The sequence below is a fragment of the Thermobia domestica genome, chromosome 14 (genome assembly GCF_964235325.1).
Source record: "Thermobia domestica chromosome 14, izTheDome1.hap1.1, whole genome shotgun sequence".
Taxonomy (NCBI): Eukaryota; Metazoa; Arthropoda; class Insecta; order Zygentoma; family Lepismatidae; genus Thermobia; species Thermobia domestica.
The window spans coordinates 44,567,295-44,579,785 of NC_137467.1; the positions used below are offsets into that span (position 1 = coordinate 44,567,295).

Sequence of the window (12,491 nt, forward strand, 5' to 3'; positions counted from 1 at the left end):
CTGGTCTCCCACTCCAACGGCGTGTACTCGAACCGCTTAGGCATGAAGGAACTCTGGCAAAATCGAAAACTCATAAGAAACTTATATATGGAAAAGAAATAAGTTAGAATAGGGTAAGTAATGACAGAGGGAAATTAAATTGGAAGGTCAGTTGGACAGTTGTGTTCTCTCTTACTGACGTTATTAATACCTATTTGGTCTAGGAATTAATTCGTGCGGTTGGTACGCACACATTGAAGCTGTAGTACAAACACAAAATACATAAATACCTTAAGAAAAATATTGTCCATCGCTAGCCACCACTTTCGCCCATCTGTCAGGCAATGTACGGATTCCATGGCGAAAGAAGTCCTCATCCTTGGAAGCGATCCAGTCAGAGACCCATGTTTCGATATCTTCTGAAGAAGTAAACCGCTGTCCAATCAAATCGTTGTTCATGCAATCGAACAAGTAGTAGTCCGAAGGAGCAACGTCTGGTGAATACGGCGGGTGGGGTAAAACTTCCCATCCGACATTTTCTAAATAGGTTTTGACCGGTTTTGCGACATGTGGGCGAGCGTTATCATGTTGAACAATAAGTTTATCATGTCTGTTCTCCCATTCTGGTCGTGTTCTGGCCAGAGCTTGCTTCAAACGCATTAATTGTCGTCGATAACGTTCTCCATTCATAGTTTCACCCGGTTGCAGCAGCTCATAGTACACCACACCTTTCATATCCCACCATATGCAGAGCATAATCTTTGCACAGTGAATATCTCGTTTTGGTTGTGATGGACCTGGTTCACCTGGTTTCACCCAGGCCTTTTTTCGTTTAGGGTTCTCGTAATGGATCCACTTCTCATCACCCCTTTCTGCTCTGTCGTTGAAGCAGCAATTCGCAAATGGTTTTTCGTCTTTCAACGTCTCTGTCTTTCAATTCATGTGGAACCCAATGTGACATCTTTTGAATCATTCCCATGGCTTTCAAGCGTTTGGAGACTGTTGTTTGATGAACGCCTAATGCTGCTGCAAGTTGTTCCTGCGTTTGACACGAATCCTGCTCGAGCAATGCTGTCAATTCTTCGTCTTGAAATTTTTTTGGCTGTCCAGCTCGCTCTTGGTCTGCCAAGCCGAAATCACCACTTCTAAACCGTGCAAACCACTTCTGACACGTTCGCTCAGCTAGAGCATGGTCACTATACACTTCCACCAAAATACGATGACTTTCAGTCGCACTTTTCTGCATGTTAAAGTAATGCAGCAGGACACCCCGCAAAAACACTTTATCAGGCACAAATTGCGCCATGTTCACTTAACTACAAACTGGTGTTGTTGACGCTTTAATCCACTGCCCTATACTACGAACGATACGCGATGACAGGGGTTTGCAACACATGTGTGTATACACGGAACTGTGGGACGCTCCGTTCGTTGCGCCATCTCTTGTCCACCCGCACGAATTAATTCCTAGACCAAATATATAGAAGAGAAAGCGGAAAAGATTGATTGATTGATTGATTTTAGTTTAGCGTCCCTTTCAGCAGCGAAGCTATATGAGACGTGGAGCTACTGATTAACGTGGAATCCGAACCACATGAGCTCCCGCCGGGAATTGAACCCGGGTCTCCTACGCCAAAGGCGCATACGCTAACCGCTTAGCCACGAAGGAGCTCGAAAACGGAAAAGAACATATATAATGAACACGGTATTTGTAATGACGTAGAATAAGTGTGCGCAGTTTGCAGATTATATTGCTTATAGATTTTACTTGCTCAGATATAATTCAACCATACAAATCATTCTTTGATTCTTTTTTTGTTATTCGTCCATACCTTCCATCACATTCCTTAGCACACGTTTCCTCGTAGTCGTGCTAGTGTCATATATAATAAAGATTGGCACACATGTTTTTGCTACATTGTTTCTAGATTTATTCCAGAACAGAATATGGTTCTCAACCAAACATTATGACATAATTGAAAAGCTGATTGCAATAAGAAGTATAGAAACAGATAGGGGAGAAAGAGGGGAAATGTGAAAGAGAAGAAGTGCGAAACAAAGATGGAGAAATAGGAAAAGGAAGAGACAGGAAGAGCTGGAATGATAAAGCAGGAGCGAGAAGACAAGTGAGAAGTTAGAAAAGGAAGAGAAAGAATGAGGTAAAGTGAGAAGAAGGGGAATGGGAAAAAGAGAGATCAGCGAGTAAGAGGAAGACAGAAGAAGAGAAAGACAGTAAAAGTGGTAGAGAGAGAATAAAGAATAAAGAGAAAGAGTAGAGAGAGAATAAGTAGAAAGAATAAAGAAAAGAGGCAGAGTGAGAGGAAAAGTGAGAAAGAAAAGAAATTGGAGAGAGAAATATAGTGATATTAAGAGAAAGTCACAAAAATAATAAACTAGCAAGAGGAAGAGGAAGTCAGGGAAAGAGGTAGAATGAGAAGGAAAAACAAACTAAGAAGGAAAGTGAGAAAAGAAGAAAAACCGAGAAAGGGAGATGAAAGGAAGAGAGAAAGGAAGGAAACTGAAAGAGAGAAGATGTAGAGTAAAGGGGAGAGAGAGAAAAGAAGGGGAAAAAAGAATAGAAAGAAGGAGAGGTAATGAAAGAGATAGATAGAATAATAGATAGAGGAAGATTGAGAAATAGTAAAGCACAGAAATAGATACAAAGAAGCGATAGAGAGAATGGGAGATGAAGAGAATAGCAGGTAGAGGGTGATATAAGAAAGAGAAAAGAGCAGAGAGGAAAAGGGAGAAATAGAAAGACAGTGAGAGAGTAAACAGAAAGAGAGAGAGAGACAAAGATAACGAGAAAAAGGGAACTTTCTAAAAATTCAGAATTGTGATGAATGAATACAAATGTGTTGATTAAACATCACTCAGGTTAAACATGTTATTACTACAGTCTTTCTTAACCAAAAACAACTTTCTACTTTCTTTTCCATCGTCAGTACAATCATATAGAAGTTGCTATCCGATTCGTGTTTTCGTATATCCATGTCTATTGTCTGCATGGTACAATAATTATTTGACATGCCTTTGTTTGCCACACTGAGGGAGCAAATGGCAAAATCATCAGAATTACCATTGTTATGTCATCGTGGTACCTTGTATTATTTACTTCAATTAAGACTAGAGCTAGCTCAGGCGTTCTCGGGTTAATTAATTTTTTTTAGCCTGGATGAATACAATACAAAACAAGCCAAGGTGAACCAAACTCAGAAGTTTCCGGCGTCAAAACTGTATAACATAACCTTGCTTGCACAGCCGAATCTGTTCGTGGCCGAACCTGGCTACTAAATGTAGCACTCTTTATTCCTTAAACGATAGGCTACTTGCCCACCATATTTGGTTCGGTTCCGGTCCCTAGTTACCGAGAAATGAAGTACTACATACAAAATGAGACGATACTGTTCCTGGCCGGTCCAGGACACCAAATATTCCGATCTGTATTTTATAGATGCTTGGCTAATTTCCTGCCAAATTTCTTTCAGATCCGGCCAGTAGTTACTAAGAAATAAATACCACATACACACATAGCCATATATACAGGGTGTTTAATAAGTAATGGTCATAAATTAAACCGTAGATAGTACACGCCAAAACTAACAAAAAAGTCTTAGTAAACATGTGTCCGCAAACGCTTCGTTAAAGAGATAGGGACTGTCGAAAGTGTGGGAAAATGAAGTTTAAAGACGAATATCTCAAAAAGTATGAACCGGACAGAGGGCGGTCCAATGAATGACTATCGAAGTCAGACTTGCGCTATGCAGAAATACATGGTTGATAATTCTGCAATGCGCGCGCAAGGGATTCCCCAAAGGAACGGAGGGATTCCCGGAAAAATGTCCAAGGAAAGGGGACTCGAGATAAACATCGAGGGCGAGTATATCCACCAGTAATTCATAAGTCGTGGTACCAGGTCGAAAGCTGGAAAAGATACAAAATGGCGGAAATGTTTAAGTGCCGTGTGTGGTTGCATAGCCAGCAGGAATTGAGAGAGGCAATCGAAGTGTGGTGATGTACGTTGTAAATGACACCAGGAAGAACTCCTACAACTAATGCATACGTACAAGTGTGGCAGCACTTAGATACATCAAACGGTATGCAAGGCACTGATGAAGAATTATGTGCTAAGCAGTTAACGTAACGAATATCCGCAAACTGGATTGCAATGGGAAAAGCATGACAACATTCGAGTGTGTGGGAGGCGAATCTGAAACATTCCGCATGTTGATCGCGTAAGTGTATTACAAGAAGCAAAAAATGATGGACATCAACAAAACAAAACGTCATGTTGGCAATGTGTACAGTATTAATCATAAGGTAACAGTAAGTATCCAGATGTGTAACCACAGAAGAGATGCATGAGAAATTAACTTACCTTTATCATTAAAGTAAATGTTGGAAGTGTCGTCCATTCATGCGAATGCATTGTCGTATCCGTCTTCTCAAAGATCCACGTACGCGTGATAACATATCGGCATCCTGTTGAATATGTCCGCAACATTTTCCCACCCTTCCTCGAAGGCCTTCTAATGTTGCAACAGGGGTAGAATAAACTTGCGATTTCACATGGCTCCAAAAAAAGATATTTAAAGGATTTAAGTCCGGGGAGCACGGTGGTCAAGCAATAGGACCCCCAAGTCCTATCCACTTTCGTCCGAATCGGGCATGTAAATGTCCTCTGACACGGTTAAAGAAATGTGCTGGCGCTCCATTATGCATAAACCACAGTCGCTGACACCTATCGAGAGGTATATCTTCGAGTAGAAGCGGCAAATCCTGTTGGAGAAATCAACGGCCTCTACCGCATTCCCGTTTGCTTTGCCGTACATAAAGTGCATGTCAGCATACTCAATATTACTGTACATTGTATCAATGGCAGGGTAAAAAATAATTTAGCAACACACTAATAGCACTAATTAACACTGCACAATAGTATCCCCGTGGCTTCGGAACACTACTGAAACTATTGCACTGTTCCCCGCAATACGGTGAAGTAAGTACATCCACAACACTGTAAAGGCACGCTCATTTGACACCTCTTCAACACACAGAACTACTACATTTACTGTAGGCGAGAAAGACAAGTGAAGACAACTACTCCGGTACGACGAAAGTATGTAGACTTGTAGCAGAACCCTTCAGGAAACATCATAAACAAACGTGGAAAGGCGAGCATGTTTCCAATTCACGTCTGTAATCGAAACAATGTAGTTTTCTTCCATTCCATATTTCCTGGCTTACCAGCTGATTGACAAGAACTGCATGCACATTTTTTTTCTTTACGTATACATACAGGGGATGAACCAAATAATGAGCAACCTACAGGCGCTCGATTGATTGAGTTATTGTTGCTTTAAACGAGCTTAGGAGCTTCGAAGGACGGGACCTACGATTTGGAAAATCTGGGATCAGAACTACTGCATTCAGTGGGCACTTCAGCGGATTTGAACCCGCAATATCATGCACCCAAGGTGAGCTCAACGTCTGTTGCAACCCCGATTCAGTATTTCCAGCTGGCTTGCATGTTCTACCAGTGTTCCTTTCGGTCATTCCATTCATTTTCGCGCATCGTTTGTTTTACCTTGGTATTGGTACAGTAAAAGACTACTCTGTACATGTGCATTCGTCTTAGGAATGTGCTCTGAAGTAGTTTACAACATGCACCACCACCTTTCTTCGATTGCCTCTCTCATTTCCTGCTGGTTATGCAACCACATATGACACGTAAACGTTGAAACATTGTCCACCATTTTGTATCTTTTCGAGCTTTCGACCTGGTACCACGACTTATGAATTACTTAATGGTGCATAGACTCGCCATCGATGTCCATCTCGAGCCCCCTTTCCTTGGACAATTTTCCGGGAATCCCTCCGTTCCTTTGGGGAATCCCTTGCGTGCGCATTGCAGAGTTATCAACCATGTATTTCTGCATAGCGCAGGTCTGACTTCGGTAGTCATTCATTGGACCGCCCTCTGTCCGATTCATATTTTTTGTGATATTCGTCTCTAAACTTCATTTTCCCACACTTTCGACAGCTCCTATCTCCGTTACGAAGGGTTTGCGGACACATGTTTACTCAGACTTTTTTGTTAGTTTTGGCGTGTACTATCTACGGTTTAATTTATGACCATTACTTATTAAACACCCTGTATACACCCCTTCAGTGAAACTATAAATTTCAGCATGCTTATGTCAGGAACTAAAATGATTGAATTAAATGACAATTATAATTATGTAATTACGAAACTATAAAGAACTCACCAATGATTGGTAGGAAATCAGGTACTATCCCTAAGAAACGGAGTTTCTTGGGTCCAGGTATTTCTTCAAACGGTCTGGCATTTTGCCACTCTTCATCCACATCAATACCAATATTATTGTGTATATCCGCTGCTGCAGTGACACTTGTTTGTTGACGAATAATCTGAAGAAAGCTTTTGATGAACCGGCTCTTCAACCGAAGAACGTTTGCAGATTTGCTCATGACGACCTTCAAAATATAAATACAGTAAGTTATCAGCAGCTATTCAAAATTTTAAAGCTTAGGATGAATTTTATGATATGATATACTTTTAGTTTGCTAGTAGATATAGGAAAATACCGAAGTTACGTTTTCAACCATAGGTGAACATTCTCAAGAGGTCATTCCTCAACCTCATTGATCTTCAAAGACAATGCGTGAAGTTTTGAAAATGGCAAAAGTGCTAATTGGTGGTGAGATTCCGTGAGGTTGAGGAGGTTGAGAGGCGATAAGAGGTTCTGAGAGTGAGGGCTAGTGAAATTACGACGTCATGAAAGTCCGTAAGGATGACTGCCAGTGAAATTGAGAGATATTAAGAGGCTAGAGGGTGAGGTTGAAGTATACTGAGTGGCGTGAGAGTGATAGCAAGTGAAGTTGAGGGATGGTGAGGGACCGTGAAGATAATGTTGGGTGAGATGGAGGGTAAATTTAGACTTCATTTCGATTTTGAAAGAAAGTAGAAACCTGTGTTTCCAACATAGACCTACTAGCTACAAGTACTACTATCTGAAAGAAAGAAAACATACGAGATAGTACTACTCAAACATTTCGAGAAAATATCGTAAGTATCGGAAAACATTAAATCTTAATTTTCACTACCGTGTGTTTGTGTCCAATTATTACAGCGATTTCTCCATTGTTGCAAGCATTAACGCAAGTTTGTATGCTCAGCATGTCAAGAACTGTTGTAATTCCGCTTAAGATATCTTCGATGGAGTCGCTCTTTCAACTGGAATTTTATTTTAATGGAGAGGTAGAAATTATGAGGAACTAGGTCGGTTAATGAAATGGGTAGTGGACAATAGTGGTATGTATGTTTCTTGGTCTGACGCAATGACGCGCATGAAATTGCTCCCCTCTCACTTTCAAATTTCTATTTAAAACCGAAGCCAATCGTTTGTTATTGATTGTCTTGAATTGAAACTCAATTATTTCGAACAATACATAGAGATACTTACAAAATATAGTTCAAGGGCCAAATTCACATTGGGCACCCCCACTTTCAATATCCCGTTCAAACCTCAAGCCAATCGTTTGTTTTTCGTTTCTTGTTGATTGTTTTGAAGAGAAAATTCGTTTCGTTTCGAAAAATGTAAACAGTTATTTACCAAAAAAAAAAAAGTTAAGAGAGCGAACTTCGTACTGGTTCCCCAAATTGCAAATTTCGATTCAAAATCAAACCTAAACGTTTGTTTTATTTCGTTATTGATTTTTTCTGAAAAGAAAAAAAGCGCTGCTTTCGAGAAACATACACACATACTTATGAAACAAAATTTGAAATGTAGTCAACTTGACTCTGGCCTTACAGTACAAAATTACAATTCAAAACCCACGCAAATCATTTGCTATTGATTTTTTGAAGACAGAATCGTTTGTTTTGAAAAATATGAAGAAATATTTAGAAATTTAAGTTGAAGTATGAATATGACCAGCTTCACACTCACCCACCAATTTTCAAACTTCAATTCAAAACTCAAAACATTTGTTGGAATCTTCAATTATTATTGATTCCTTTGAACAAAATCCTTTGTTTCAAAAAGTGTGAAGAGATATTTAGGAAATCAAGACGAAGACGAATTCATGTTTGCCACCAATTTTGAATTTTGATTCAAAACTTAACCCTTTGTTTCGAAAAACGTTAAAAGATTTACAAAACAAAGTTAAGGAACAACTTTAAACTGGCCCCACTTTCAAATGTCTATTCAAAAGCCAAACAAATCGTTTGTTACTGATTCTTTTGAAGAAAAAGTTCATTTGTTTCGATAATCACAAAGGGTACTGTAGTTTGAGATGCTACTACTTCACACGGCCCCCACCCCACTTTGAAATTTCGCTTCAAAACGCAAGCTAGCCGTTTATTTCTCATTTCTTGTTCGTTGTTTTGTATATAAAAAAGTTTGTTTCGAAAAACATAAGATATGCTAGAAAATTAAATTTGAATATGGCAAACTTCACACTAACCTCCACTTTTAAATTTAGATTTAAAACCCAACCCAATGGTTTTTGATGGGTTGTTTTTCATAAGACGCACATAAATATTTGAAGTGTGAAGTTGACAACTTTCCTATATTCTCTCTCTCTCTCTCTCTGTGTGTGTCTTTTTTTTTTTTTTTTTTTACATTTTATCAAACAAATTACTTTTATTTGAAAACAGCCTAAAGAAACAATTAATTTGAATAGAATTTTATAAGTGAGGAGCCACCATCAAATTGATAACTAACTTTATTTTGTAAATACATCTTTATACATTTTTCTCGAAACACACGATTTTTCTTTAAAGTTATCAACAAACAATCTTTTCTTCAAAGCAATGAATAACAAAGGAGAAATAAAACGATTGACTTCCATTTTGAATCGAAATTTCAGAGTTGAAAGACAGTGAAGTTGACACCTTCAACCAGGCATAAAAGTGGATCTGGAAAGGTAGGGGGCGGTAGGTAGCGGCATGACGTCACGCCGTTCCCCCTCCATATCTTTGCCCATTGTATGTTTTTAGAAGCTGGGTGGACGTCGTACATGTTGTTTTCGAGGTGGGGGATGGCGTTCTCCCACGTTTACCACTGCCTACAACTTTATTTTGTAAATTTTTGTAACAAGCTACTTTTTTCTTCAAAATGATAAAAATAAATGATTGGCTTCGGCATTGAATCAAAATTTGAAAGTAGGTGGATCACTGTGAGGTTTTTCTCCAACTTTATTTTGTAATTTTCTCAGTAGATTTTCCGAAACAAACTGTATTTTCTTTAAAGCAATCAATGACAAACGAATATCAAACGAAACTTCACACATGCACTCGGATGCTCTTGTTGATTTTCGTTCTAAGAACGAAGAACAAATACCTTACAAGTCTTATCATGTTCAATTCATCCGCTAGGTTTCATTAGCATGCTTTTATGTCAGTCTAACTCGATTTGAAACATAATGGATTGTCTTATTTCTGTTCTCAAATGATCACTTCACCACACACTTTAGAGATCGTTTCTGAAGTTGTAAATAATAACGATCGACCCGAATGTTTACTATTCTCTACACAGTCCAACTACCAACTTTGAAACGCTGTAAGCACTCAAATATTCTTGCTTTCTTAAAGTTTACTCAACAAAAATCTTCCATCAGGATTCGAATACTCTCAGCTGCAGATACAAGCTGCCTCATGTCCGCTGCTACGAATCTCATAGACAGGAAAATATTTGTAATGAATTAAGCAAGAAGAAAAAAACTGGGATTTGAAAACAATTCCACTTGGTAGACCGTCAATTAAAATGCACGTCAAGATGCATCTACTGGCATGAGCTCATACTACTTCTGGTTTAGGAGGAATATTAAAATTAGGTTTTAGGATTTAGGATTTAGATTTCTGGGCTTTCAGCATGTATGGCCATTTTGCCGTCACGTTTGAGAGATGACGTCCCTCGACGAGCACACTATCCGGCGAAAGAGAAGGAAGAAAGCGGCTTGGATTTGCTCTGCATTTGCCTGGTGGGAATGAGGAAAATCCTGGAAAACCACATTCAGGGTGGTTTGCCTGTAAAAGAGTTTTTACACTTTTTCGACCAAGTGCCCCCATCGGGGAATATTAAAATTCTAAAACATTTTGTATAAATGTCACTCTTTATATGTAGGGTGTAAGATGTAATTAAAATTTATGATAGTAAGATGTGACTCTTCACATCAAAAGAAGAAAAAGAACGTCCGCATGTATATGCATGGTTCTAGCGCTGTCCAAAACCCATAGCAAAATGCACTCCAACTTGCGTTATTCCACATAACCGACTACAGAAATCACGTCTACACGGTCCAAGAATGCGTATTTCAGCAATATGCACAAGGTCTTTCAAGAAGATATAAAGGATTCGAAGACATACTCAACTCAAATGTAAAAATGAGTCCAAAGTAGGTAATAAAGAAGCTTTGATAATACGGAATGTCAAATTGTAGGAAGCTGTATAAAAACACGGGAAGACGACAGTTTAACAATTCCTACTGAGGATTTCCGTAGTTTCTCTCACAAGGAAACTTTCGGAAGTGTCACTCACCGATCTGAATGAAACTTTGCATACTTCGAAAAATAATAATAGACACGTTTTTTTTTTTTTTTTTTTTTTTTGGTTTCGGCAATGGCGAATATTTAAGGATGGAAACCACCCTTTGAACTTTAGGGGTGGTCTCCAAGCATAAACAGGAAACGATAATTTAATATAGAAGAAAACACTTCCAGAGGGGTTTTAGGACAGTTAATTCAGAATCTGACGTCAAAATTACAAAATTCAAAATGACAGATCCAATATAATGATTACATTTACAAAATGTCTTCTGGTTTGAAATTCTCTGCAGTTAGCGAAGAACAATTATAGTTGGTACGGGTTATTACGAGAATGTTGCAAATCGATTTGAAAGGGGTTTCCCCTGATTTATGATTTGAAACCCCTTTATTTTAACGGGATGCTTGATTAAAGTTAGTCTCTGCTCCTCCCACTATTTGGGGTGCTTACGTATAGTGAGTTTCCTGACCTCTCACTATGTCAGAATCTCATATATCGTCCGTTATTATAATCATGAATTTATTGAGAAAATACTTCACAGTAATAATACTTCGTAAGAAAAAAACGGCCGATGTGAACATTGTTTACACCAAGATCTCTTTACACAGCAATAACTGTGACAAATCTCTAAATGCAGCATCATCTTCTTCCAAATAACTGTTTTTGTATCACGCATATCTAATAAGATTTGCAAATCTGGGAGAAGAAAACTGACTATGAATCAGTGATTTGGATAGTATAATCTAAATTATACTATTACGGACATGTAAATCTATGTTATAGCTGTAGACGACAATATCAGTAAAATGTCTCAAGAAGTTTTTCCACGACCTAAAGACGAACACATGAAGATGGTGGTTGCTACCAGTTGTTCCTGCAGAATGGTTTCTATTTTAAGGTACTCTTTTATTCGTAAAATAGGTTGAAAAGTTGATGAATTGTGACCACTCCACGAATCTAGTTTCAAAATGGACTTTGCTTTAGACATTGGAGAAAAACCTCTTGAAACCATGATTTCACAAGACTTGATGTTAATTTTCCCGAATTTGATGCTTTCTCAGGGACATTTTCAGAATAATAAAAGGTTGGTTTGGACAATAGGGCCAAATGTTCCACTTTTTTCCTGCAAAATAATTAACAACGGTGATAACAAAATACCATTTTAAAAATTAAAGGCTGTATGGTGTAGCTATGAGTCATAAATATATTTATTGACTATACCACACTTTCTACTGTGTGTGTCCCTGTAAACGCTAAAGTGAGAGGTGCAGAGACTCACTTTAATCAAGCATCCCATTAAAATAAGTACAGAAAGAGGTTTAAAATCGATCTGCAACCTTGTCATAGTAATCTCTGATAACTATAATTGTTCTTGGCTAACTGCAGAGAATTTCAAACTAGAAGACATTTTGTAATTTTAATCACTATATTGGATCCGCCATTTTGAATTTAGTAATTTTAACGTCAGATTCTGAATCAGCTGTCCTAACCCCCCCCTATCAATATGGTTTCTTCTAAATTAAATGATTGTTTTCGGTCTATGCTTAGAGATCACCCCTAACGTTCAAAGGGTGGTTTCCATCCTTAAATCTTCACCATTGCCGAAACAAAACAAAACAAAACAAAACAAAACAAAACAAAAAAAAATACGGGATAGACGGGATCCCATCACATATTAGACGGGATCAATATTATCACTTACAGTATCGTAAAAGACCACATGGTATTTTGTGGGAATAATATATACAATCTACGTAAACTAGAAATAAGCCGTTTCTGTCCAAACACTCTTATATGAGGTATGAACGTGTGAGATTACTACAGGAAGAGCGAAAAGAAATTGGCAGGTATCTTGGGTACATGCTGTTTACGGATGGATTCACATAGAACGCTATAAATGAGTGGTATCGCTGGTCACGTTTTAATCAAAAGATCCTTAGTTCG

The 12,491-nt window shown here is 38.3% G+C and overlaps 1 protein-coding gene across 2 annotated transcripts in view; it reads right to left on the minus strand.

Annotated features, from left to right (window-relative positions):
• LOC145669661 (putative cytochrome P450 49a1) overlaps positions 1-12,491 on the minus strand; it is a 156,960-nt gene that overhangs the window by 108,683 nt on the left and 35,786 nt on the right. For both annotated transcript variants that reach the window (XM_081737917.1, XM_081737916.1), the window contains exon 2: positions 6,246-6,474. In XM_081737917.1, coding sequence (XP_081594043.1) covers positions 6,246-6,468 — 223 coding nt within the window. In that variant the 5' untranslated portion in view covers positions 6,469-6,474. The remainder of the gene's footprint in view (positions 1-6,245; positions 6,475-12,491) is intronic.